At 37.0% G+C, this 26,967-nt stretch overlaps 1 protein-coding gene across 1 annotated transcript in view; it reads left to right on the top strand.

Annotated features, from left to right (window-relative positions):
* The window catches only part of ADK (adenosine kinase), a 259,246-nt gene that overhangs the window by 152,345 nt on the left and 79,934 nt on the right, over positions 1-26,967 (top strand). Inside the window, exon 6 of the mRNA XM_008642852.2 lies at positions 25,887-26,057. Coding sequence (XP_008641074.1) covers positions 25,887-26,057 — 171 coding nt within the window. The remainder of the gene's footprint in view (positions 1-25,886; positions 26,058-26,967) is intronic.

The following is a 26,967-nucleotide window of genomic DNA, read 5'->3' as shown; positions in this document are numbered from 1 at the left end:
ATATTTTTGGGGGAATTGATTTGGGGGGATTGGGGTGAGGGGTTTTTGCCACTAGTGCAGTAGGTGAAGATATTTAGTAAATGTCTATCAGAAGCAACACTTCTTTGTCTGAAGAGGTTAGACCTGACACATGCAGTTGCCATAAAGGCTACATGTCCTATCCTTGTTGATAGATACAGATTTGATGACTGAAATGTATAAATCCAGTTTGCAGAGCTGCACCTGTTGGTTTGGGCCATGTCTTTGTAGGGAGTCTGGTACCCCTTCAGAGTCACCTGTTTCTGGAAGGTGCCACATTCTGTTCTGACCTTCACTGGCACAAGTGTCCCGGGGTCGAGTGCTGACAAGGCCAGGCCACAGCAGAGGCTGCTGCTGCCAGCTGGGCTCCGGCTGTCGGAGGAGAGGGGAGCACACCAAGATCTCGGCATTGCGGGCTCGCTGCTGGGGAAGTGGCAGCATTTCACTGCTGAATGAAATGCATGAGTGGCACCAGCTCCAGCAGATGGGTCTCTGTGGTGTCCATAGTGGTGTGAGCTTCCAGTCCTCAGTGGACTGACATTAATCTGCAAGGACTTACTGCCTAGGGTGAGGTGGAAGAGTTCTAATAAAACAGCAGGCGCTTCAGTTCCACGTCATGCGTCTTTCTCTCCATTTACAGTCAGAGGCTTTACACTGGTATAAGCTTGGGAAGAGGCATGTTTTACACATCCAATTGAAAAAATAGCCATAAAAGTCTATATAGAAAAACTTTCAATATTTAGAAAACGCCTTTAAAGTGTACTTGTATATGTTTATTTTTAAAAAATTTGAATTGCAGGAATATGCTACTACCAAATGGTGTATGGCCTTTTAAAGAAAGAAAAGAAAAAATCGCTGCCAACTGCTGAACAGCTAATTCACTCAATATAAAACAAAGATGCATTTCTGTAGGGCTAACGACATGCATCACATCTCCTTGACAACTGCTCTAATTACCTCAGCTTGGACGATCAATATTTGATCTTTTTCCCACCATACAAACATGTCACTTTAACTGCATAGCTTTCTCTTAGCTTTTTGATGATTTGCAGCCAAGTGAAAATGGTCCTTTCTATTTGTTCTCCCTGGCTTGAGGCCAAGGGTTCTCTCAATAGTATAATGCAGTTCATTGATATGAATTTGTTGATCTCCTGGGTAGTTTTTCACAAATTTAGGGCAATTAAAAATCTTTGGAAAGCATTTCAGTTGAAGTCAATAATTTTGCTTTTAGAAATTACTTTGTTTTATGATCATTTTTCCTTCATCCGTTCATAAAACAACTTCAGAAAAAAAAAGACAAAGCACCATTTTATTGAGTAGCTTATAGAAAAAACCACAGCTTTCAAACCTAGAATTAAGCAATAATTTAGAAGTACTTTAATTGAAATGTTTAATTTGTAAGAGTAAGAATTTTTAAATTCTATTTTGGACTCTGAAAAGTAGTTCTTTGAGGGAAGTGACAGCTGAAGTACAGTGTTATCTCCCAAATAATTTGTTTAAGATATGTGAACCAGACTTTTGAAGATGGAGTGATCATGATTCCTCTCAGTGAGCACTAAGTAAGTTGCTGAAGTTTGTGGAAGTGTTAGTATGAGGGAAATGATACTCTACAGTCCAAAAAAACCTTTGTGAATTTTGGCAGTGTGGCTAGCCAGAAGCAGAAGAAGGGAGCACACAAAATTTAGGCCTTCTAATTAGTTATAAAGTGAATTAAAATGAAAATGATTTTATTGGGACAAATAATTTTTTGATATGTGGTATATTTATTCATTTTGTTTCCTTTTTTCCCATGCTCTCATGAGGGGGAATCTATGTTGCTGCAAAGTACTGATTACCTCAGGTGGACAGTGTGAGATTTTTTGCTTTCTGCAGTTGTATAGTCATATTTATGCCATCTTTAGGAATTACCACTGAACTTTTGGTGTTTTATGGAAGAGTTTAAATACTTTTTTTAGTGCATGCTGTGTTTATTAAATAGTTGTGCTGTGTAGAATTATAATCTGTTCATAGAGTAAAAGGCTGCTATGCCCAAGGATACATTAAAATCTTTCCAATTGCTCATATCAGCAAAACAAATTCCATCATAGTAGACCAGGGCAAAAATCCATCTAGGCAAATACTCTGTATCTGATAGTGATCAGATATTCCTTAAATGTTTAAGGAAATGAGGGGGGAAATGTGTCTGTCTTCTGGTGTCCTGATATCTTGTGGCTGTCAGCAGTTATGGACTTCGTTGATCTGAAGTTGAATCTCCTCACTTAAGAGCGTCAAGTTCCCATCATAATAATGAACAATTAATTCATTTGTTTAAAGAAATTTTTCATTTGACATAATAGAGTTTTGTACTGATTTTTAAAAATATATTCCCACTGTCAAATTTTTGCTGCTGTGAAGTATAGCATTTTAATAGAAATCCTGAGAATTTTGGTAGAGATTGCTGTTATTCAAGAGCTACTAAATCTGTAATTTGGAACAGAGTACAGGAGTAAATCATTCAGGACCTATACCAGACAAGCTGAGTGTTAATAAGATGACACAATTTCACTGAGTGTAGAATCATCTCCTTGAAGGCAAAAAATAATTTCCCATGAAATACCTTCTTTACTTAGGCTAATTAGATTCACATTTGAAAAATCTTCACATTAAGCAATGGCCTAATTATTTAGCCAACTAAATATATTGCTTAACTAAAGAGACAGTCAAAAGAGGAATTACATCCTGTTATTTGTATGAAGTACATTTTTTTAACTACTACAGGAATTTGGGTTCAGCTTTATTACCACAATTATTCCTGTGAGAAAGTCCAATTCTAGAAGACATGTAATCCTCAGGGAGGAGGAGGATGTTGAGAGCAGGGATATTAGAATGAAAAAGTAGATAGAAAAATGTAAAGGCTAAACCATTAAATTCAGTGTATCCTTACAGTGTGTTTCTGTATTGTCAAAGCACCATTTTGTATTACAGGATACATGACATTGAACTCTGGAGGTCGCTTTCCTTATTGCTTTTTAACTTGTACCTTTGCTACTTCTGAACCAGATGGGTCACTTTGTCCTTTCTTTTTGTTGTAGTTACAGAAAACAAAAAGCATTGTTGTGGTATATGTTTGTCAAGTATGTTTTGATAAGTGATAGGTAATTTTATCATCATGAATCTACTTGAAAACTCAATCTCTTCAGAAAGTAAATTATCTTCAGGAACCATTTCAGTATAAGCATTGTATGCAAAATGGTGGAATAATTTTCATGCACCTTATAAGTGTTTGTTAATTAAAAGTAAATAGGGCTCTTAAGTGGAAAATGAAATTATCCCATTGCTTGAAGTACCTTGATGCAGTTTTTATTACAGGTTGCATATGGTATCTGTTAGGAATTTGAGCATGGTTGGTTGTTGAATTATTGTGTGGATTAGCTGTAGTATTTGAAGGTTCTCGACTTTAAAAGCATGTGTCTGTTTTAAATCCTACATAAATTCCTCACAGTTTTTTAGAACGGTCTGTAACTCTAACCAGGGCATTTTTAACACCACAGCTTCAAACAACAGCAGGAGCAAATCTAAAACATTGCTCTGAGTGGTTTCATAACATCATTAAAAGATTTCCATTTAATTAGATAAATTCCCCTTTTCTTTAACTTTTCAACCTTTCTCTCCTAAGTCCTACAAGGCAAAGGGTGAAAACACTGAGTGAATTGAATTAAATATTAAAACATTAAAATTGGCAGTTTAGAGCTCATAAGGAAAAGACAGGGGAAAAAAAGAACTCATGAAAAACATATATTTCATGCATATTTTAGATTTTATTTTAAGACCTTTCCAAAACTATTATGGATATTCTTAGTAAAGAAATATTATAGGCTGTGTTGTCTCCCAGGGCAGCTAAAGTTTCCAAAAGGAAGTTCAATCTGTAATACATCTTTCACATGTTACTTTAATAAAAAAGCAAATATAATTTCTGTGTTTCCACTGCTAAATGGAGACTCATTGTTTGGTCATGTTTCCCTTCATCAGCAAATACATTTAGAAAGAATAAAGTAAATTTTATTTTAAGTTACACTGATGTGAAACATTATGTGCATGTTGCAGTAAAATTGATTTGAGGTTGAATGTGAAAATAACTTAACTGGTGTCTCCCAATTTGTCTCTCTGTGTCCAGGGGTTTTTTTACATTTTTAGATTCACTGACATGTATTTCCATGTTTGCAACTTTTGATGGTATTAAGTTCTTTCGTTTCTCCTCACTTGAGTGGAGAAACTTTTTTAGTATTCAAGTACTGTGATTTACAGAAGTGTAAACAAAAGAGAAATTACATTTACTTAGTGTGCTGTTTCCATTTCTCCAGAGCGACTCGTAATTTGTATAACGAAAGTCAAGAGAAGCTGTTCACTGCATATAAGCATTGATCTGCCCTGTAAAACCCGTAGGTCCTTCACTATTGTGGGTCATTAGTCTGAAATGTGCTGAAGAAATCATAGCAAGTCTTTGTCTTTCTTATGTGTCTTACCAATTTGTCTTACTAACACGTTGTCTCTGGTATTGGTAGGAAATGGATTTTCCACCAGTATTGTTACCACATCCAAACCCTTTGATGCCTTACGAGAAACATGGTATCACAGGCAGCATGTGTTGGTCTTGTGTGTTTGTCCATGTTTTGAGACACAGTGAGCACTGACTTCTTTCAAGAACATGAATTTGGTTCAAACCATTTGAATGATGAAATCCGTTTGTTAGAATGTCATAGAAAAGTGGTGTTACAACTAGGTTTTTTGAGAAAACGGCAATGCTGTGTAGATAGACCTTATGTAAATATTGTAGGCTGAAACTAGAATAAGTTCTATGCTCCTGTATGTTGGCTAAAAGGGGCAGAAGGTAGCTACCAACTAGTTCATATAAACATTTCTATAAAATGTTTGTGCAGAATTCTTACAGTTACGTCCAGGTGCCTGTCTTAACTAGTTTATTCCTTTTAATAAACAATCAGTGTCACAGGGATGCATTCTGCTGAAGTTATGTCCGTGCCTTTTTTACTTCTCCACAAATCATGTGCCCATCAGCAGATTGTGTGATTAGAGGTGTTGTCCAAGCTGATGTCTTCTACACTGAGGACTTCACTGTAGAACCTCTGTCAGTCTTCAGGAAGGGTAAGACTGAAGCAACTGATTGATGTGGGTGTAGCAGAGTTTACTCATCACTGTGGTACAGCCAGGAGGGGATTTTGTTTGCTGAACTTGCATCACTGGTAATTGAGCTCACTGTGAGTCCATCCTGTCAGAGAGGCTTGGGTAATGAAGCTTCAGTGCGGAAATGGACATCACTTCCCAGCATGGCTGGCCCAAACTCCTGACGCATGTTCCAGATGCAAAACCAGAAATGGGCTTTTGAAGTGATGGGAATTAGGGCTATGTTCAGGTAAATTATCCTCTTTGTTATCCAGGCTGTTACCAATGAAAGTTATGGGACAGCTCCCATGTGGATGGGTGAATGTTTTACCCATAATTCGTTCAGATGTATTGTTGCTTTGCTTATCCATACTGACAATACGTTCTTGTCCTCCAAAAATGTTTTTCTTGTACCATGCACAGACTTGGTGCCTGTGGTGCTTAGAAGCACCAGTAATTCTGGTCATGGTCTTGAGTGCCACCTGTTACCTGTTCATGGCCAGAGCACTGTTTCTTTTTCCTTTCTGCACATATAACTGTATAAGATTTTAAAGGATGGCTTGTGCCTTTTGCGTCAAAGAATCTTGTTTTCTGAGTTCAGTTCGGAGAGGCCTTAGTTTTCATGACTTATGGAGGAAATAGAAGAATAGTACAAGGTACAATTGATATTGGATTATTTGACTGAATCCCAAATTCAAAAATGTAAATAGCAGCAACCTATTTGGTAAGCCCAGGTTTACCGAGTCTGTGGGAGCTTGACAGTCAAGGACTGCTATTTCTCCTTCTTACTACAGCAAAAAAGTGAATTGATTCCCTTTGGGGATTGTATATGGTGCAGTTTTATATACTGATCAGTGTTTTTCAATGCTTTTAAGGCTTTTAGACCAGGTGTTATCTGAGGACTCAACTTCTCTGGTCCTTTGTGAGCTGGTAAGAGTGCTAGGGTATTACTGAGTGATTGACAGGATATACTTGTGTTTTGTCATCTACTTCTTATATAGTGCAAAAAAATGAAAGAGAGGAAATACAGAAAAATACATTTATCAGTTTTTTAGTTTTGTGTATTGCTTCTAAATCTCTATGATTTTTTTCCCCTGATACCATCATAGAAACTGCAGCCTGTTTGTGATGAGATTGAGGTAACTTTTCTGAAAACTCTGTCTGGAATTAATTTTTATTTGGCTTTTATTTTTTGGTCACTGCAGAATTTGCCATAATCTAACAGTTCTTACTTTACTTATATTACCTTTTAAAAGTTGGGGGTTTTTTAAGATTGCACTTACATGTTGTTTGTTAGGGATACAACTTGACATCTCTGGTAACTTCTCAGAGTCTCAAAGCACTTTCTAGATGATGTAATTGATACATCATATAAAGGATCTAAAAGAATGAAGCTGCTCAATAACTCACAATGGCACTATGTGATAGTTTAGAACAGGAAGTGTGGAATAACTATGTGCAGCTGGATCTACAGGATGAAATTAAATAGACAGGAAATACTTAACCAAGCTGGAATTTAACCACATCCAAAGTGGAATTTGATGTGGAAACTAGCACCTTTAATTATATGATTTTTTTTTTTCCAAAGGAACACTTATGACTGTATGTGATCACAATCCTTATTTTCTTCTGTTGACACTGAAATTCATTGATTGAACTAAATTTTTCTTCTCTTGTGATAATGTCAGTATCCTAACTCTCTTTGGTTTAACTCCCTCTGCTGTGCAGTATTTAATTATTGAATAGAAACGCTTTTATGGTTTTCCAGGACTAAATCAATAATGAGTGATTTTATTTTTGCTGTTTAACAAAAGAATTGCAGTTTTACCCCACTCCATTTCTTCTGTTGTTTTACTACAGTTGCAGCATATGGACTGACTGTGGTCAGTATTATGTGAGTTGCATGGAGTAAAACACACTCAAAACCCTGCTCTCTTTGCTCTCTGTCTCTGGAACTTTCTCTATAAACTTTCACTCAAACTTACTCTTTTTTCATCTATTGTTGTAGTGCCTTGGAGCCCAATGACAGATCCAAGCCCTGCTGGGGTGCTGCTCAAAGAAATATTTCCTGTTGCAGAGTGTGCAGTAGGGAAAGCACATAAAAATAAGAACATAGCGATGATGTTGGTCTGAGTATTCCAGAATTCCCAGAATCTCCAGCGCTAAAAGTTTTGTCGTGGGTCTGGAAAAGGAGAGGCTTATGGGAAGCTGTCCACCTGCTTGTGGGACAGAATGGGATAAAAGCAGGTAGCTAATTGTTTCAAAAATGAAGTAGCAAGCAGTGAATGCTCACAGACAGTCTGGCTTAAGATGGGTATCAAAGCCTGGAAGAGAAGCCAAATCCCGAATACTCGATTCAGGGAGGTGATGAATGGAAAATTATTTGTATTTCTTTTTCAAACGCATTTGGAATAAGGTGATGTCTGCTCCATTGAAGCTGTGTGTGACTAATAAGTAAAGGAAATTCTATGCAGAAACTACTAGAAGAATTCAAGTGACAACATAAAAAAATACTTCAAGTATTTGTTTATGCTGTCACTTGAATTGAGAATGTGGTTTGAAAATAGAGATCTCAGCTAGGACAGAATAAGGCAGGACTAAAACAGAGAGAAGAGAAGAAACAAAGGTCCTTCCACCATCAGCTTAAATGTGTTTGGTAATGATTACCTCAAAATAGGCTGGAGCCAGAGGTAGTGGAAGGATATGTTAAACCCACCTGTAGAACAATGTTCAGTACTATCAAAGGGGATATTTCAAAAGAGGTTCTGAGAGAGTTGTTAGGTAAGAGCATCAAAAAGGGAAAAGTTAGCAAAGTCAAGAGAAAAAGAACACTTCAGAAAGAAGAATTTACATCAAAATTTACTATGGCATAAAAGGAGTGGAAAGTGAATTCGGGTTGACTGCATTATGCAAAAACAGTGCAATAGCCAGAAAGATGGGAGAAGGGAACTTGGAAGTCAAGGGCCGTTATCAGTGGATGAAAGGGCAGGATGATATAATAAATAACATGTTATTTTTATCCTCTAGCTCTAATCCTTGAGAATTATAGCACAAATTATTGAATGTGCTGCTTGAAAATTAGATATCTTTATTATAAATTCTTTTCTGTTGTCTTGCCTTCTATACCTGTCCTTTCCTATTCCTTGTTAAAACAGGTGGCAAATCTTTAGCTTGCTAAGTTGTACATTATATCACTGGTACATTGAGGCACATGTATCAGCGTAGTTCATAAATGGAATCAGCTGCTTTCCTCTGCACTTACGAGAATGTACAAACACACAACCAAGATCTTCAAATCCTCTGTATGCTTTGGATACAATTCCTATCCTGAAAAGCTATGCTGTGATTTCAATTAGTGCAGATGTGCACCAACCCACCTTATTGGCTCAGGAAAAAATTCTTTTGTTTCAACACTTGAACTGCTAGATCTGGTTAATGTTACCAAATGAAAAAAAAAATAACATCACACCTATGGTATTAGTCTTATACTCCAGTATCTGAAAAAACCCTGGCAGACAAAAAAAATGTTGTCATCTCATAGGGAAAAGCTGAATTCATACACAGGAACTGCAGGATTACTTCGACATTTTACTAGTCCCCTGTAACACCAGCAAGTCCCATAAATGCCTAATGGAAAAACAGCAGAAAATGAGATCTGCAGCAGCCTTTAGAGATCAAATTTATGTTGCTGAACACTTTTTTTAGGTCAGGTTTAAAGGTCAAAAGAAAGTGGATAGATTAAATTTACTGATTTTGCCAACTTTAAAGGCCCCTTTTAGAGGTTTTCTCTTTCTACAGGAAGCCCCAATACACTTTTGGATAGTTTTCTGCAAAAACTGAAATGTACAGAATCTTTATTGTATTTTTCTCAGGTGAGAAAGACACCCATGTAACAATACTTAGTTATCCCTGGTGTGCTCTTGAGGAGCATTTGATTTAGTTCCAAGGTCTGTTATCATCCTGGAGTAATTAATATTTCCATTAATAAAGTTTTTAGTGTATATTAATTTCATACACAAACTAAGACTCATCTATCGCAAGGCCAGTTGTGACACCACAGTGACAAAAATGGTAACCCCAATTCATTTTCACACTTGTGTTAAAATTTATCTCCGTGTTTCTCACACAATTAAAAGACAATTAATCTTGTCTTTGTCCCAAACAGGAAAGTATCTTCCCATGGGCATCACTAACTTTTATACTCTGTGCTCCTTTAAATGTGAATAGAATAGCGCTTACTACCCTCAGTGGAGAAGAAAGAAAGTGGAATACAAAATCTTACCACAAGGGACTTTCTAGATCATCAGTCTCTGCAAACACTAGTTGCAAAATGAGTGACTGGAAGTGGGAGGATGACTGTGGACAATATCTTCAGAATCCTAAGTAATGTGGGCATGATACCAAAAATGTCGTTTTTAGAAACAAAACACACGCTTTTCTACAGGGTAGTAATACTAGAGAAAGACAAGTTGAATTAAAAGCTTAGTTTCTGTACATGAAACAGTGCAGAATAAGCAGCATATTTTATATCTGTATTTTGGGGGGGGCAGAGGAAGGAGGGGAATTTATTTATATGGAGTTATTTCATCAGTCTTTAAATGTATGGGTAATTCAGTGCAAGATTTTACAATACTAGCTCAGACCTGGCCTCCTCAGTTTTCCCTCTTAGGAAAATCTTGAATATGTAGCAAATGCAGTTGTTCTCCAGTGTATAACTTGTAAGTTATCATGCTTAAATTACAGTGAATATTCACTCTAAAAGCCTTTTCAAAATTACTTTGAATTGCTACTTTAACTTTCAACTGGATACTTTTACAACATGTGGTGATTTTTTGGACATGAGGTTTTCAGAGTAGTTCACAATTTTATTAGTGTCAAATTGAGCAAAGACCATAGACAGCTGTGTTGGCTTTCAACCGTGTGAATTTCCTGTGTACTCATTAACATTAGGTATGTCTTTGGGATGGGGGAATTGAGTGATATCTGTAATTATAGATTTACTGGTATCTCCATAAAAGTACTTTATTAGCCACTCATTAAGGAAAAGCTTTCAATATTAAGCTTTCAACACTGAAGAATGTTATTCTCCAGTTTAGTTCTTTAGCAAAGCTTCTGCTAGGATTTGAAGAGCTAGCTGTGCTGAGATCTTTGTGGATTGCATGTAGTCCTGTGGGATGTGTTGTAGCTTGAACTCCACTATTTATTAAGCTTTTCAAATTTATCCAAACTCAACATAATAATTCCAGTTTCAGGGCTAACTGAAAAATTTACTGAGATGGGAGCTCAAATATACAAGCACTCTTAGAAAAATACAGTTGTTTTTTACAACCACAGACACGGAAGACTGCCTGACCAGGTATGGGCCTTGGTGAACTAAAATGGAATAAAGCTTAACACTTGGGTTTCAGCTTAGAAACAACTTGTAACAAATGTGCACAAACTCAGGGTAAATCTGAAAATTCTCCTTTTGGAGTAGAGCTGATGGGACAAATTTTAATAAAATTGGATACATCTGCAGTGGTATCATATATCAACCAAGAGGCAGACAAAAGAAGTAGGAATTTATTGGAGGAATCCATCTGACTTTTCTTGTGGGCAGAATTACATCTGGCATTTGTGAGGGTGTGCCATTTCCCAGATCTTCACAGTATGTTGGCAGACATTTTTAGCAGGCTTGGATGTTCATTCGGGAGAGCATGATCTCGGAATAGATGCATAATTCACTGTAGTAAAACCAAGGTACACGTCTCCTTGCAACAGACTCTTTTGCCATAAGAAAAATATCCAAAGGCAAATACAAATTTGTAGCAGGCAGTCAGAAAAGCAGACAAAGTATTACTCTATCAAAATGCCAGACATTCAGAAGATGTTTTATAAAAGTTTCACACATCTCCTGGTCATCTGTATCCTCAGGATAGAATCCTCATAGAATGATTCTGGTGGTAATTGTGGAAAATTGGTAATCATCAGTGGTGTTAAATATCTGAATTCTAAAATGTATCATAGAGTCTTGAAATTGTTGAATATTTTCCAAGGACTGTTATTAGCAGTGAATATTCTAAAGATTCTTTGCTCCAAGATTAGAGTGGCCAGGGTATGGCAGGGCACGTGAGATGTAAGCAATTGTTGTGGAGAGCAAATTGCTAGAAAAGCAAGTTCACAGGAAGACTTCTGCAACTCCTGTGTGTATGAATGCAGTTTTTCAGGAGTAAATAGGGTCAGAAGACACTTCAGAGACTGTTTATTACACATACACAGAAGTACTGCTGTGCTGCAAACCATTCTCTGAAGTCTGCTTTTTCAGCAGCCTGAAGCATACTATGGTAACTCAGAGGTTATGGATGTGCATTAGACTTAGACTTGAGTACTGCTGGATTTCCGAAGTTAAGTGCATCAGCTTCACAGGCCTGAGGCTCTCGTTCAAGGGGAGCTCATAATTTCTCTGCTTCTAGGCAAGGCAACGCCTGCAGTTTCTAACAGTAATAACCTCTGGCTAAACCTAACAGTTAGGTGATATAAGTGTATTTATGCTTTAGGTATATCAGTTGTAAGCTGGTAAGGTGTAGATGAAGCCAGCTCTTAACTGGTTCTGGTTCACACTGGATAAAATCAGTTGAGTGCTGTCAATAGAAGATCTGGACTGTCTCTGTTGGGTATTAAGTGTCGAAAGTCCATATTTGGTGAAGCTAGAGCCTCAAACCTTAGCTGAATCATTATATCCAAAAAAAGTTTTTTCTGTTGGAGCAGTTTGGTCTGTTTTGGTGCCTGGAAGGGAAACTTCCACCTGACTGCATATCAAGAAAGTCAGTTTCTAAAGTCAAGTTCAGCAAATATAAAATCCAGACCATTTTCACTGTTGGTACAGTGGTGCTCGTTTGTAAAAGCTAAAGTAAAGCCTATGCCAGCATGAAATTTATTCTCCTCTTTGCATTTCAGTTTGTGCCCCTGGTGACTGATTTAAAAAATTACTTTTTTTTAAAGTAGCATCCATGAAGAATAGGTATATGGATCAGCACAGTAAGGATCAAGTTTACCTGCACGGGAACCACTATCCTATGATGCACAATTTTTCAACCAGCGTCATTTACAACTGTTATGAAAATCTATCAGTGTCTGTTTCTGGTACGGAGCAACTGTGCTGACTGTGCTCAGAGGTGAGGGAGTTTTGCTGCAGAACTGCAGGAAGAGCTGAATGTGCCTGCATGGTTCTTTCACCTGAGTGACAGGTCAGAAAGAATATCTTTAGGCTTCCTTCCTGGCTCTTTGGGTATGGAAACAATAAACAAGCAATCCATCTGTTTGTGGATCTTCTTTAAATTGTTGATGCTGGCATGTAATATTTTATAAACCAGTAATTTCCAGTTACAAATTTTTTGCTTTGAGTTTCATGAAATAAGATTTCCTTACTACAGAATTACAGAACATGAAAGGAAAAGGAGTGAAAGGCAGTTTGTGCTTCAGATTAGTACATCTAAAGTGAACAAAGCCATCCATTGTGTTGCTTTCGTGTCTCTGTTATTAGATATTAATTTGATAAGGACAGACTATGGTAAAATGGGGACTGGAAAAAAATTTTGAAACTTTTTTTTTCCCCTTGACTGCTCTATCATACATTATAATGTTTATTGTTGAGATTAAGTACTCTCTATTCAAGCAGTAACAAGTTTCATAGTGGAACAAAAGTAAGCAGCACTCATGAAATTCATTTTAACAAAAAGTGTGAACAGAAAGATATGAAAACTATTGATTATGTTGTCTGTGGTGACATACAAACAAAATGATAACTGTTCACATCTATACAAGTGGAAGAATGGCAATGTCAGATTGTGCAGAGATTAACATAAGAATCTGACATCTTTGGTGAAAATTTATAATTACAATTGATGCTTTGGTAGAGATTGGAATGAGGGTGGAATCTTGTCAAATAATTTTTTCTGTTGTTCGTGTCATTGCCAACTACTTAACCCTTTAAATATCAATGATTATTGCTATGCATAAACTGCTATGACTGTTGTAATAAGTTTTTCTGTGATTTGTACCAGTTCTGAACATCTGTTTCAGAAGGAAACTTCTTATGCTTAATTTTGTTCTGCGGAAGATGTTTCAAATAGTATCATATAGATACTGCTCTCCAGGGCAAAGTTTTGTCAGAATAGCTGATTTGTGTCTCAACTGACTTTACAAAAGAAAATTAGAGCTCTAAAAATTAGAAAATTGAAGAAATGTGAAGGATTTATCCATGACTGCTGAGCTCTGGTTTCAAGGTACCATCATCACTTCTGTTTCTTATTATTTATAGAAGTGTTTGATACCACTTTGCCAGCTTTGGTTTCTTACTAGACTCATGACTGGGTTGGACCATAGATGTTGATGAGAATGCATTGTAGGGACAGGAGTGAAAAGGAAATCCTTGATTTCCATAGTTAGGTGTTTTGAAGAGAGAGCAAGCTCCAATAAATACCAAATGATCTGACTTTCTGTAAATAAAGGCATGCCATTGATACAGATGTGTAAAAATATATCAAAAACTTCAGACAGACACTTTCCATGTTTGCTTTGAAGAATGCATGCTGCATTTTACTTTGACGTGGACTAATAATTTTCATTCCCTAAAATGAGGTTATTCTGTTATACAGTTTCAAAATGTTCTTGTTTGGCTGTTTAAACACTAGAAATTATGTTTATCTGGCATAAGGAAGGGATTTAACCTCTCAGAACTAAGTAGGTGACTTTGAGACATCCCAACTTCATTTTCTTTTAAAAGCAGTGAAACATGAGCTCCAATGCTGATTTTAAAGGGAGTGCTTTTTCATTTGTCTTTGTTATGTGCGTCAAATATGTCAAAGTTATTCAGTGATAGTCTAATCCAGAAATCGTGGTTATAGTGTATAAATTAGCACACAAGTTAACACTGTTAAATGCATTATGATGGCTTTAGTGTGTATTTTTCTTATTCTCTCTGTTTTCAAGGACACAAATTGAATGGGCAAAGATTCAAGTAAAGGGTAAAAAAGAACAGGGAACATTTTTTCATAATTAATATTCTGATTAATATTCTGTAACAGAGCTCATTCCTGTTCAAAGGACTGTCTACATATAGGGTTGTAGGCATTATTAAGATCACGTTGACTTCATAATTTGGAATTCAGAGATGCTCCATGTGAAGAGGAAGGGCTGCAGAAGGAACTCAAACTCTAAGGTGTTCTACTTCTAATGCATCTACGTGGTTTGTTTGCAAAGTGTATCAGTTTTGTGGTGGTTATTTCAGGGTAAAATAGCTAATTTCTGATTGTTAGAGTACTACCTGGGATGCTCTGCTTTGAAGTACATTCTTAGAAGCTGATAGAACGTTGGAGACTGTATGGTTTGTCCACATATTTTTTGTCCATGTTTTTCAACTTCGCACAGATCTAGTATATCATAGATTTTTACAATAATTCAGGTTCCAATTGACCCCTAGAGGTTTGCTAGAGCAAATTCAAAGTTTACAGTTGCTTTATGTTCAGTCATTTCGAATACTTCCAAGGAAGTTCTAATGTTTGACCCCTATCATGAAAATTTTTTCCATGTGAAATTTCTTTGAATATTGTAAAACTCACATGAGTTTCAAAAGCAGTTTGATTTATATAATTTTAAATACCATTTTTAAGAACATGAGCTCATATAAATCTCTTCTTTTTCCCTATACACTTCAACATTTCAAAAATAAGCCAATTGTGAATTAAACCACACGAACTAATTTGGGCACTAACAAATAGAAGAGACATTGGTTCAGGGGGTTAGGCCTGACTTATAAAATTGGAATTGCCATATTGGAAATACCTCCTTGAATGTAACCTTGTTTCGATCAAGTACAAGTTTTGGAGACTTAAAGGAGTCTAAAGAAGTCACTTACTAACTAGTTAGCAGTGATTTTCTTAATTGCTAGCTGTATTCTGCACTGTTGTTTTTAATCTGTAAATTGATTTGGAACTATAAGTTCTCATCTACAAGGCAGTTTACAAAATCCATTTTTTGTCATACATTAAAAAAATAGTGCCCATATGTTTCTACTGTTGCAGAAAAAAATGTGTAACATTGCACAGTATTTTTGAAACCAGTAGCACGTGATCCTGCTATGAAAAATCGCATTGCACTGCGTGTATGAGCAGCCTGAGTATTTCCCGAGTGCCACCCTGCCACAGGAGTGCTTTTGATGGAATATCCGAGATGCACAGAGATGTACAGTCACATGAACATTTGCTACTAAACACACCCCAACATCTGCAGAGGGCACATGTATCCCAGCGAACTTGGATACCTGTTCCCTGAAGATTGAGAAGGTTCCTGGGTGCCTTATACTTCCAAGGAGACTGAAAGGGTCACATTCTTAGGGAGCACAAGTATTAGCTCACTAAGTTTCAGGGGCTTCCTCTTCTCAAAATCATTTGACTTGTAAACTCACTGATACGCTGCATCAAGAAAGGTTAGTTCTCTGTCATAGGCTGACCATCTAACCTGATCATTTATTGATCTAAAACGGTTTTTTAAAATACTATTTTTAATTAAATGGGGGAAAAAATATTTATTCAGTCATGTTAGCTGTATCTGGAGTATGATTTTCTCTGAAGATGGGCAAATAATGTAACAGGAGTGGAGTCAGTTTCAGGTAGAGAAGCATGGAAAATATTCAGTAGAAAATTAATACTTACTTAGAGTATTGAAGCATCTTGAACAGCAGTGCAAAGTAAAAGACTAACACCATTCTCCCTGGTTACAGTAGTGGTCCTGCTATTAAAAGTGGGTTTCTGAGGTATGAGCTCATAAGTTCATTAGAAACAGGAACTTAATGTAAGTATTATTTGGCTCTAAAAAGCTAGTAATTAGGGTTATTTCCCCCTCACCCTTGGAATTTGAAGGAAGTACTTATTCAGTACTAATTCAATAATTAATGCAAAACACTCACACAGCTCATTGTATTCAAAGTATTCTACAGGCAGTTATTATTACCCAAATTAATTTAAGTGAAGATATCTCTGTTTAGAGCTTAGCAACTGTCCACATTTCAACTATATTAATAATTATTAGGATTAGCATAGATCCTGACCCTCATTTATTTGTGTTCAGAAACAAAACCATGTAAGAGTCTTTCTATAATGAAAATTAAAAGACCAAGCAATAACATTAATGTTCTTTAAATAATTAATTTTAGTGTGTGGAAGTGTGAGCAATAAATGTTTTATTGTAAACCCTGATGTGGTAATTAATCCAAGCGATTAGGGCCTAATTGCATGCTCATAGTAAATGTTACATTTGCTGTGAAAGACATTTTGTTGGAATTGTGGTTCTGAGGATAGAGTTGCGAGAAGAGTGATACTTAAAAGAAATATTTAACACACTCTTAACTTGGTAAGCTGGAAATGGAAAGAAATATATCCTTTATTATGATGCCAATTATTTTTTTAGTTCTTCCGAGCTTTTTATTTCACTATGCACTTAACTCTACGCAGTAGTGGTGCTTGAACATGAAAGTAAATGTAAGGATATGTAGGCTGTTTAAAATCAGCTGGGAAGCACCTTGGGGAGTGGGAGAGGTATTTGGTTTAATAATTATTTACACCTTAATTTGCAAATAGTGGAAGTCCTACTAGTTCATAAAGTTCGTCATTTCTTTAATGCAAAGAGTAAGTCGTCCTGTGAACAATGTTGGTTTCAGGTGCCCTGGTTGTGCCTTGGGAAAGCCCTATTGCACACCAAATGAATTCAGATCTCCACTGAAGCTTTGGAGCTGCTCCAGAATTTCACTAACATATTGATGGAGTTTGGACCCCTCTTTTTAAACTTTATTTTGGTGGGTGGGTTTTTTCACTCAGCGAAGTTACATATTTTGAATGTACTGTGTACCTGTGTGTTCTATACAGAGCTCAGTTTTGCCCATGGTGAGTCTGCCGTGTTTAAATGAACTCAGTTAAAGGATGAGTTAGTATTTGAATAGTGCTATAAACTTCAGAAATCTTTTGACTTACCACTTGATCATTTCTTTTTTTCTCTTCATACCTACCATGCTACATATTTCTGATGATATGATCTTTATTAGTGAAATAATACGCTCTTTCTTTGGGGCTCTTGAAATATGTTCTAACGATGATGGTAATGACTTTGATTAATATTTAATCCCCATGCTGCTATGTTCTTATAAATTACAAGATCTCAAAGGTAGTTGGGGGAGGGAAGAAAGGTTTCTGCTGAAGTATTTCAGTTTTAGAGTGCTTAGGGAGAAACATACCTGTATTTCATTATACCTTGTATCTGCTTTCTAACCTGAATTCAAGTGAAACATTTCATAGCATGACCACATTGTTGACAGGGAAATCTGTAAGACTGACTTATTTTCTCAGGCACTGGACTCATTCTTGTGTTTGTTTATGTGACGTAACTGTTGCATTCCCCTGCATCACCTGGGGATCCTGACACTGAGGCCACAGGTATAGCAGTATATGCTAGTACAGAGCAAGAGCTTGGTGAGACTTTTTTTTTTCTTTTGACACCCAGTCAGCAGTGATTATCTACTGATATACCAATGGTCAGTCGTTGTTTCACTCTGAGTGTTTAACCTGTATTCATAAAACAGACCATTGTGCTGCTATAGGCACATTTAATTAAGCAAATACTCCTATTTGTTCTCTTCCTGTTCAAAGCTATTTTAATAAGCAAGAAATAGGCTTGTTTAAAGTATTTGCTTAGAGAGCTTTCAAACTGAGGATTAACTGTCTAGAGAATTAGAAATTCTCTATGCATTTGTAGTTACATAGATTCTCTCAATTTACTAATATACTGTAAATATTATGTACACACCAAACTTGAATGAATTCAACATATGGTTGATGTTTACATAATTTATGAGATGCCACATTATATTAATGGAACTAGCTGTATACAAAAAAGCAAATGTTGCACAATCATCAAGGGCCTAAATTAACCGTACCTTATTCTGTGCTTCCTGAAGTGCTTATTTGCTGGGACAAGGATCCTGGGATTATGCTCAAAATTTTGGCAATTAAGATTGAGAACCAGTTATTTCATTGTTCCAAACATCATCAATAATATTGATGCCAATTTTTAGACTTCTGGATATTGTTTAATAAAACAATAAAAAGGTATGCCCGAATCTACGTTTTGGTCTTAACACAAGGGTATCTTCATATTAATAGATGAGTTAGAGAAACCTAATAAAGAGTTATTTTAGAAGGATGAAGGGCGAAAGAAATGGTTTCTCTCTTTAATCAGCAATTTAACAATTTTTTAAGATGCATGGCTTTCTCAGTACGGATTAAATTGGTTTTTGATGAAAAAAATGTGTGGTAGAGTGGTTCTGGGATACTAGGAGAAATGAAGTGGCTTGCTCTTTATCATAGCTTGCTTGATTTGCAGCTTATATTTTATTGATGGTAATACCCTATACTCTATAATACCTTTCAACACAAAATTTCAGTCATTTTAGTAATGTTAAGTAATTAAACTTCCTACTGGTTCTGCCAATGGAGGTGTATTTATCATTATAACTCTTTTGCAAGTGGGTAAACAGAGGCAAAGGAGGTTGAATTATTAATCAAAGTAATAAAATCTCTGGGCTCCTATGTCCCAGATGACGTTTAGTACTTCCTCCAAAATTTTATTATAAATTCAATATAATTAAATGTATACATCTTATACCTGAGCTTAATAAAGTCATGTCAAAGTATATACTGAGTTTGAGGGAGCATATTTGAGAGGTGTTTTTGCTTTTTCACAGAGGGGCAGACTTCAGGGAACCATGTCAAACAAATTCGTGAGCTCGTTTTTGGCAAGATGAATTAAGATCTTAACTAACTCTGTACTTTTCAGGGAAATAGGACCAAAAGTAGGTATATTACTGCTCTACATTACACCAAAAGTAGGTATATTACTGCTCTCTGGGACATGAGTTACACCTCATTGTTAAAGTTCTCATCTACACACTCTGTAAGTACGTATCTCCTAAGTAAAATCACACAATTACTTTGTCTTAAACGTGGCTTGGAACACTTCCTGGAGAGTGCCAAATTTAATCAATAGTAATCAGAATTGAAAAATATTTAAAAAATAAATTGGTAATATATGCATAAAATAATTGTTTTCTTTTACATGCAGTGCCAGATATTGTAGGTTTTCTGCTACTGATAGATACAAGTATGGCAGCAATGAGAGTTCACTTCAGCAGCAAAGAAGCTGTTCAAGTCTGAAAGCAATCCTCTCCTTCTGACATGTTGGCACCATCATAGAGGAAAATGTCACGGTCAATATAAGCACATTTACTGACAGTTAGGTTTTTTCCTATGTTCCTGAAAACTGTTTGAAACTTGGCTTTTATCGAAAACAGAAACACTGGCCACTCAGAATGATAAAACAATAGTTTATGGCTTAGTCATTTTCCAGTTATAAAGCAATACTTTCATAAAAATAAACAATGCATACAGGAACAAGCCAAAACAATTACTCAGAGAAATTGTTGCATACTTGCTGTCCTTGCTTCCTGATTTAAAACAACTGTCTCCAGTAGGAACTGGACAAAAAACAGCGAGTTTTGTTTCATTAAGTAACTGCTTGCTGATCATTATGAGATAAAATTTAGTCCAAAACTGCAATTGATATTGTCTAGGTACTTTCTAAGTTCCTGAAGTACCTATTACAGGAAGAACAGGAACATAGATTAAAATAACGTTCATGTATTTCACTCATTTACAGACCGAACATTTCCCAAGTGGATAAAGAGTTTTCGTCCTTTCTAGAGAAAGTAAAACCCTATGTTAAAGCACAAGCACATCTATTAGTAAAGGTCATGTTGATTATTTTATTTGTGGGGGCTTGTTAATTATTTCTGGAGGGCTTTTTCCCCATACCGTGAGTATTTTAGTATCTGTATGACTATTCTGTTGTAGCTCAGTAAGGAAAATAATTTAACAATACTTTCAAGCAGGAACAGGTTGCAAGTATAAATGCTCAAAACTCAAGAGATTCAAGAGGTAAGGTGTCAATAAATCTGCTACCTTGGCAGTCTTGCACATTCCAGGTAATGTGCTCAGATGTTTCACTGTTAAAGGTAGTTTTTAGATTGTTCCCTGCTCTTTTAAACTCACATAAGTACTAAGACAGATGAAGAGCTTTTGCTCTATCATTCCAAGAAGATTCCTTCTGGTTCCTGTTCTGAGGGAAGATGATTTTCATTGCTATGTCTCACAGTGAGTGGGACATGGACTGCACCCCATCTGTGCTCAGACAGTTCAGAGACTGGAATACAAAAGTCTTTCAGACTCTTCTGGTTGTAAGAGCACCTGGAAGCCTTGTGTAAGTTCTTCCGTCTGGAGCAGTTACCTAGTGGTTCATTCTTCAGCTCAGGAATTGCCATGTGTTGCAGCCTCACTTTTTTTCCAGCCTCGCTCTTTCCAAGCTCTGGTATTTTTGCTGAACTGCAGCAGATGAGACTGATGGCAGAGCAGAGCTGAGGGATGCTTCTTCTGCCCAAGTGTGTGGCTTGAAGCTCTCTTTGTGTACAGAATATAGGAAACTTAACCAGGTCCAAAAGCTCTGACTTGGTTGTGTCTGTCATGTAATGGAGCAAGTTTTTCTGGCACCTCAGCACTCTCACTCTTTCACTGGAACTGCCAGCACACTTGAAGTTAGATGATTTCTGTAGGGCTTTACTGAATCATGGTATTTTATCAGGACTGTCACTACATAACTGTCAAGCTTTCTATGTGCCTGAAAAATTCCACTCTTTAGATGGATGAGAGTGTGATGTCGTCATAATTGCATTTTTATGTTAATGCTTGCTATAAAATAATTTTGGATTAAATGATGTGTTCCTTTCCTGTTGGCAGAATATAATTTGTCTTAAATGGCAGTAGACTGTTGTATCTGTTTTCCTGAAAGTTAAATATTTTGATTCACACTTACAATTTATTGATTTTACATTGTTACCAAATGGCATACCCAAATCAGCTCAGAAATGCCATGGTTCAAAATTCTGTCATTCATATGATAAAGTTATTTTCATGTAATCCACTCTGTGAAAGGGAGTCGCAAGGAGAGTGGAAGAGCTAGAAAGAGAGGGTATATGCATTTTAGGAGGTAGTAGGTTTGAAAGCAATTCTAATTTTTATTATCTCTGTATGTTCTTGAGGCAATATTGCTTCTGTACTATTAAAGAATAATAAATCCCAAATTGGAAGGCTGTTTGTTATCATCTTGCCCTGCATTTGTTTGGAAATACTCACTTGGAAAAAAAAAAATCTTGATCCTCTTTGTGCAAACATTCTGTGTATGTAATCCAAAGGAATTTGTGAGCACAAATTCAGTGTAAGGCAAGGCTTCTCAGCTTGGACAGAACACCTTATACAGAATTACATTCACCAAAGCCAGAGTTGTGCTAGTTTCATGAGGTCATCTCTTCAACCCTCTCTGTTTCTATGCTGCTGACACTTTTGACACCCTTATTTGCTGCCCTCACATCTGCTACAGCTAGTGCTGTAAGAGCTTAGTGTAGGTCAGAAGAAACCTTTTGGGTCTGTGTGTGATAAAAATGAGAGAGGTGGCTTACAAGACAAATTACCGGTGTGTAAACTCACCAAATCCTTCCACTAATGCTAGTGTCTACAAAAAAAAAAGATTTGAATGTAAAAGACTATCCAATATTCACAGTACCCTGGCATATCTTATAAGGTGCATCAAAGAATTCCTGAATATTGTAAAAGTGAGATTAATATGATATTCTCTATTGACTTTGTCCTCTGCTGTTGTGTGCATCTTATTGAATTTTAAAAGCTCTTAAGTTACAAACAAGTGACTGTATCTCACATAGCCATGTCTCTGCAATACATGAACGTGTTTTTCTTATTTCTTCCTTTTTGTTTCTTTTTATCCGACCAGGAAAATGGGGGTTTTTCCCCACCAAAGGGCTGTATTTAAATAAAAGAACTGCTTACAGTGCGTAAGAATGGTATTGCTTTGTGCATGTGTACATATAAACATGCATATACATAATTCAGCCTACCATCCTATTTTCCTAGTGTGTATTTTGGTTCAGCCTTGCTCTCTGGCATGTGGTACAGTGGTACCTTCCTCCTGGCATAGAAAAGACACTCGTTACATTTTGAGCAGCAGAAAATAGTGGCACATCATGAAGCAGTAGCATCTGGTATATTCAGTCTTTAACAGCACACACCAAAGGAATGCTGTCTGCTGCTAATATATCTGATAGCCTTTAATGTTTTATAGGTTTTCCTGGTGTACAGTGTTGCTGCCTTTCACTTTCTGTGACGGCACTGCCCAGTTGTCACATGTCCTTGTATCATAGAATTGTCAAGATTGGAAGAGACCTTTAAGATCATCAAGTCCAACCATCTACCCACCACTACCACTGTGACCACTAAATCACATCACCCAGCACCAGATCCTGATGCCTCTTACGTACCTCCAGGGATGGTGACTCTACCACACTCCTGGGCAACCTATTCCAATGCCTGATCATCCTAACAATGAAAAAAAAGATTTCTGATACCTAATCTGAGTCACCCCAGTCTCAGCTTTAGGCCGTTTCCTCTTGTCCTCTGTAGGCACAGTAGAAGAGGCCAGTCCCCACCTCACTGCAGTCTCCTTTCAGGCAGTTGTAGGGAGTGATGAGGTTCTCCCTGGGCCTCCTCTTGAGACCAAGCGATCCCAAGTCCCTCACCCATTCTTGTAAGACAGGTTTTCTAGATCTTTCTTGAGCCTTGTTGCCCTTCTCTGGACATGCTCCAGTGCCTCAGTGTCCTTTCTGAAGTGACAAGCCCAGAACTAAAAGCAGTACTCAAGGTGTGGCCTCACCAGTGCCTAGTACAGAGGGACAGTCACTACACTGGTCCTGCTGGCCACAGTATTCTTGATACAGGCCAAGGTGCCGTTGGCCTTCTTGGCCACCTGGGCACACGCTGGCTCATACTGAGCTGGCTGTCCACCAGCATCCCCTCCTTCACAAAGATAGATACATACACAGTAATTTCATTTTTCTGTGCAGTGTACATTTCCCAGGAATTTCTGTTTGTTAACTGTCTCATCCTTTGATTACAGGTATTTTCCTCATGGTTGTTTTAAGTACCTTTGGGTTTTGAGGGTAAAAGGAGCCTAAAACTCTCTGAAGTAGTCTAAGGTGTGTAGGTGGGTATAGATTATCTTCTGAGGAGCCTCTTAACCTTCTTGTTAGTGGGAATAGAACTTCCTACTAGTGAAATACAAAGTCTTTTACACCAGTGATACAGGATACATTTATTCTCCCACTCGAAGCTAATGTTGGTGGACAGTTAATTGTTTGAGCAGGTAAGAGTAGTTGGCTTCGGCATTCCAAAAGCAGCAGCAGCTGCAAGAAGCCTGCAGGCTGAGTTTCTAAGGAAGTTACAGAACAACTTTGCTCTGAATCCCAGTGAGATATAAGAAAACCTGTTTGTTTTAGGGGAATTCATTCCTGTACACAACTGTAGCATGCCGCAGTAGGGTGGTCTGTGGCTTGTCTAGTTGTAATTTAAATTTTCGAAGCTGGGTTACTGTGACTGCACTGGGCATAGCTGCATGAAATTCGACTAAAAGTGAGACAAAATTGATTTAAATACTTAAAGAGGGGGCTTGGATTAGGTTTCTTCAAATCCATATCTCTTCAGGTTAAGTTTTGTACATTTTCTCCCTACTTTGTTAATTCCATTGTGTGGATTGTACTGCTACAACTTGTTTTGCAAAGAAAATTTATACTTGGCAAAGAGTTGTCATACACAGAACTCTTAATTTCTAGATGGTTTAATGTCAAACAGTTATTTAAATAAAAATATAAACAAAGCCATGGAAGAATGCAATTAAATGGCAGCAGTGATTTTTAAGAAACCCAGAAGACAGAGCTCTAGCCTTTGAGATTTCCTGGCCTTTACTTTGCAGGATCTGAAAAGCAAGCTTTCCTATCTGTGTCTCAGCACTTTTATGTTGCCTTTCCAAGGTAAAGGGAGTTGGATGCAGGCCTGAGTTAAGATCTCATGGGAATAGTGTTCTGTACCTTAAATTACAATCAGATGTATTTTACTTCAGATTAAGTTTTCAGCCTAAAATTGGTAAGAAGCCTCATTATTTGACCAGGTTACTATTTACATAGACCGGTGTAGAGCAATCTGTCATTCATCCAGAGCTGGCAACACGTTACCCTTGAAAGATTTTTATTGTGTGTTTGGAACAATTTTTTTAAAAATCTATCTCTCTGTTCATTAAATAAAAAACTACAAGATGGTAGAGATTGCTATGGAGATGAGAAGTTATATAAACTTTCATTTTAATTCTTCAGAATGTAAAATTAACAGAGAAGCTTGGATATTTGCAGGCTTCCAGTCGTTCAGGGTACTGATGAGCTCCACTACATGCATAGGATTCTTACGCCCTTTGGACTTTGTCAAATAGCAAATTGTGCCCAGATTTTGAAATCAACCATGTATTTTTTATACTGGAGAGTGTGGAGTAAGGAGAAATAAATAGATATATTCTCAAAGTAGTCTTTAATCTGTAGACTTTCATTATTTTTTTCCATTGAGTAGAATGCCTAAAATGATCCAATAACTGAAGTATGCAGGATGAAAATACAGATATTCTGTGATTCAAAGGCATAATCATATGGATAAAAACTGGGAAATAAGACTGTTTCACTATTACACCTTTTTGGAGTGTCATGGTGGTGGTGTTATCTGTAGGACTGAGATGGTGTTTCATTTGTCAGACCCTCCTCAAAGTTGTTTCTCATTGTGCCTTAGACATTATCTCTGGCCTTAAATTTTGCACTTGCTGCTCATGCTTGAAAATTGCTGTTTTTCACTGAGTTTAGAGAACAGTTAGTAAAATAAGTTTTAGAATTATAAAAACAAAACATGCAAAATTTGTTTAATTAGCGCAAAGTCTAAGCCTTTGTTTAATTAGTAGATTAATGAAGCTGTAGGGGATCTTTACATGGCTCCTGGAACACGTGTGGTTGGGGTAACCATCTGCAATGCTAAATTCAAATTGGCAGCCTTGTTCTTCATAGAGTCTAAATCAGCATTCACAATTTAGTAGACAAGTAGTGATTTGTGGAAGTTGATACTTTAATGTTGATGTTCTGAGTAAAGAAAAGTACTTCTGGGAGAGGGGGGCAAATAAAATACTTGTGTGGAAACATGAAAACCCCTAGGTTTTCTTCTGCAAAACAGTAGCAAGTGCTACAAAATCAGCATATTCAAGTCCTTTATTGTAAACAAGGTACTAATGTTTAAGGTAGGAGATCTCATTAGTCTCCTAGCTGTGTATAGAGCCATCATACTGGACTTCAGAATTAAGCAGCACAGTCTGATTGACTCTAGTACTATAAAGTAGCATGTAGAATTATAATACATCACGTTTTAAAATATGAACATTAGTCTCAGCTGCCATGGGAAAGTGTACTCCATGGAATGCAGATGTAGGGAGTTATATTTCATTTTGAAAGGCTGTGATTCTAGGCATATGCAGATGCTTTGTCACCTCTCTAATACCTTAATGGAAAGGCAGTATTTCCCAGTTTTTATCTGTGCATGTGTATGACAAATGTGGGTTGGGAGAGACTTTACAGAAATAGCATGCTTCATGTGGTACCTAATACAAAATTAGTAACATACGTTGATTTGTTTTGATGCTTGCAGGGATTCTTCCTGACAGTGTCACCAGAAGCAGTATTAAAAGTGGCTGCTCAGGCTTCTGCCAACAACAAGATCTTCAGCTTGAATCTTTCTGCACCATTTATAAGCCAATTCTACAAAGAGCCTATGATGAAAGTCATGCCTTATGTGGATGTTCTTTTTGGAAATGAAACGGTGAGTCTTAAGAAAATAATGGAAGTATTTGTATCTCTTGCACGTAAGTGTTTGTGTCTCAGAGCCTGCTTCCCCAGGACATAGCCTCAAGCTGGGCCCGGGGAGGATCAGGTTGGATATCAGGAAGAATTTCTTCACTGAAAGGGTTGTCAAGCATTGAAATGAACTGCCCAGGGAGGTGGTGGACTCACCATCCCTGGAGGTGTTCAAGAAAAGAGTGGATGTGGCACTTAGTTCTGCAGGTCTAGTTGATGGGGTTATGATCAGTCAAAGGTTAGACTTGATGGTCTTGAAGGTCTTTTACAACCTTGATGATTTTGTGATTCATGGTGCTCCTTTTTCTTTAGAGGGAATCTGACCATATGAGGTGTCACTAGAATGCTAAATCTGTGGTCACTGGACTGGGATATTTCAGTAGATGCCAAAGATGTCACTTGACCTGTTAGAGGTTTACAACTTGCTCATTCTGGTCGGAAATAACCAGCACATTGGTGCTTTGTAATAACTGTCCATGTGCATAATGTCCTCACCCTGAATTTAACTCTGCTGGAAGAAAACATATAAAGGGCTACCACTGAGCTTCTGTAACTTGATTCTGTACCCATAGTGCTGCTATCAATAGCATTTTCTGTGATGAAGATGACTCTCTGGGGAGAAGTGGGAGGAGAAAACTAAGAAATAGAGGGTTGGTTTAAAAGGTTCTCATTGATTTTATGGAAGATATTCTGGCAGTCCATCAAAGGAAGGCTTATCTTTGCTATATAAGTTGGCAAACGGATTGCATGAAATTCTGCCTGGAAGTCCATATTAATAGACCAAATTAATTCAGATTTCACTCATCATAGTGCTAGCACTTTTTGATTTTTTTTTTTCACTTTAAATAGTGTTCTTAAGTATTTATTAGTTTCTC

This window comes from Corvus brachyrhynchos, unplaced genomic scaffold (assembly GCF_000691975.1).
Source record: "Corvus brachyrhynchos isolate BGI_N302 unplaced genomic scaffold, ASM69197v1 scaffold279, whole genome shotgun sequence".
Classification (NCBI taxonomy): Eukaryota; Metazoa; Chordata; class Aves; order Passeriformes; family Corvidae; genus Corvus; species Corvus brachyrhynchos.
The sequence above is the reverse complement of the archived record's forward strand: the minus strand, read 5'-3'. Positions and strand labels throughout refer to the sequence as shown.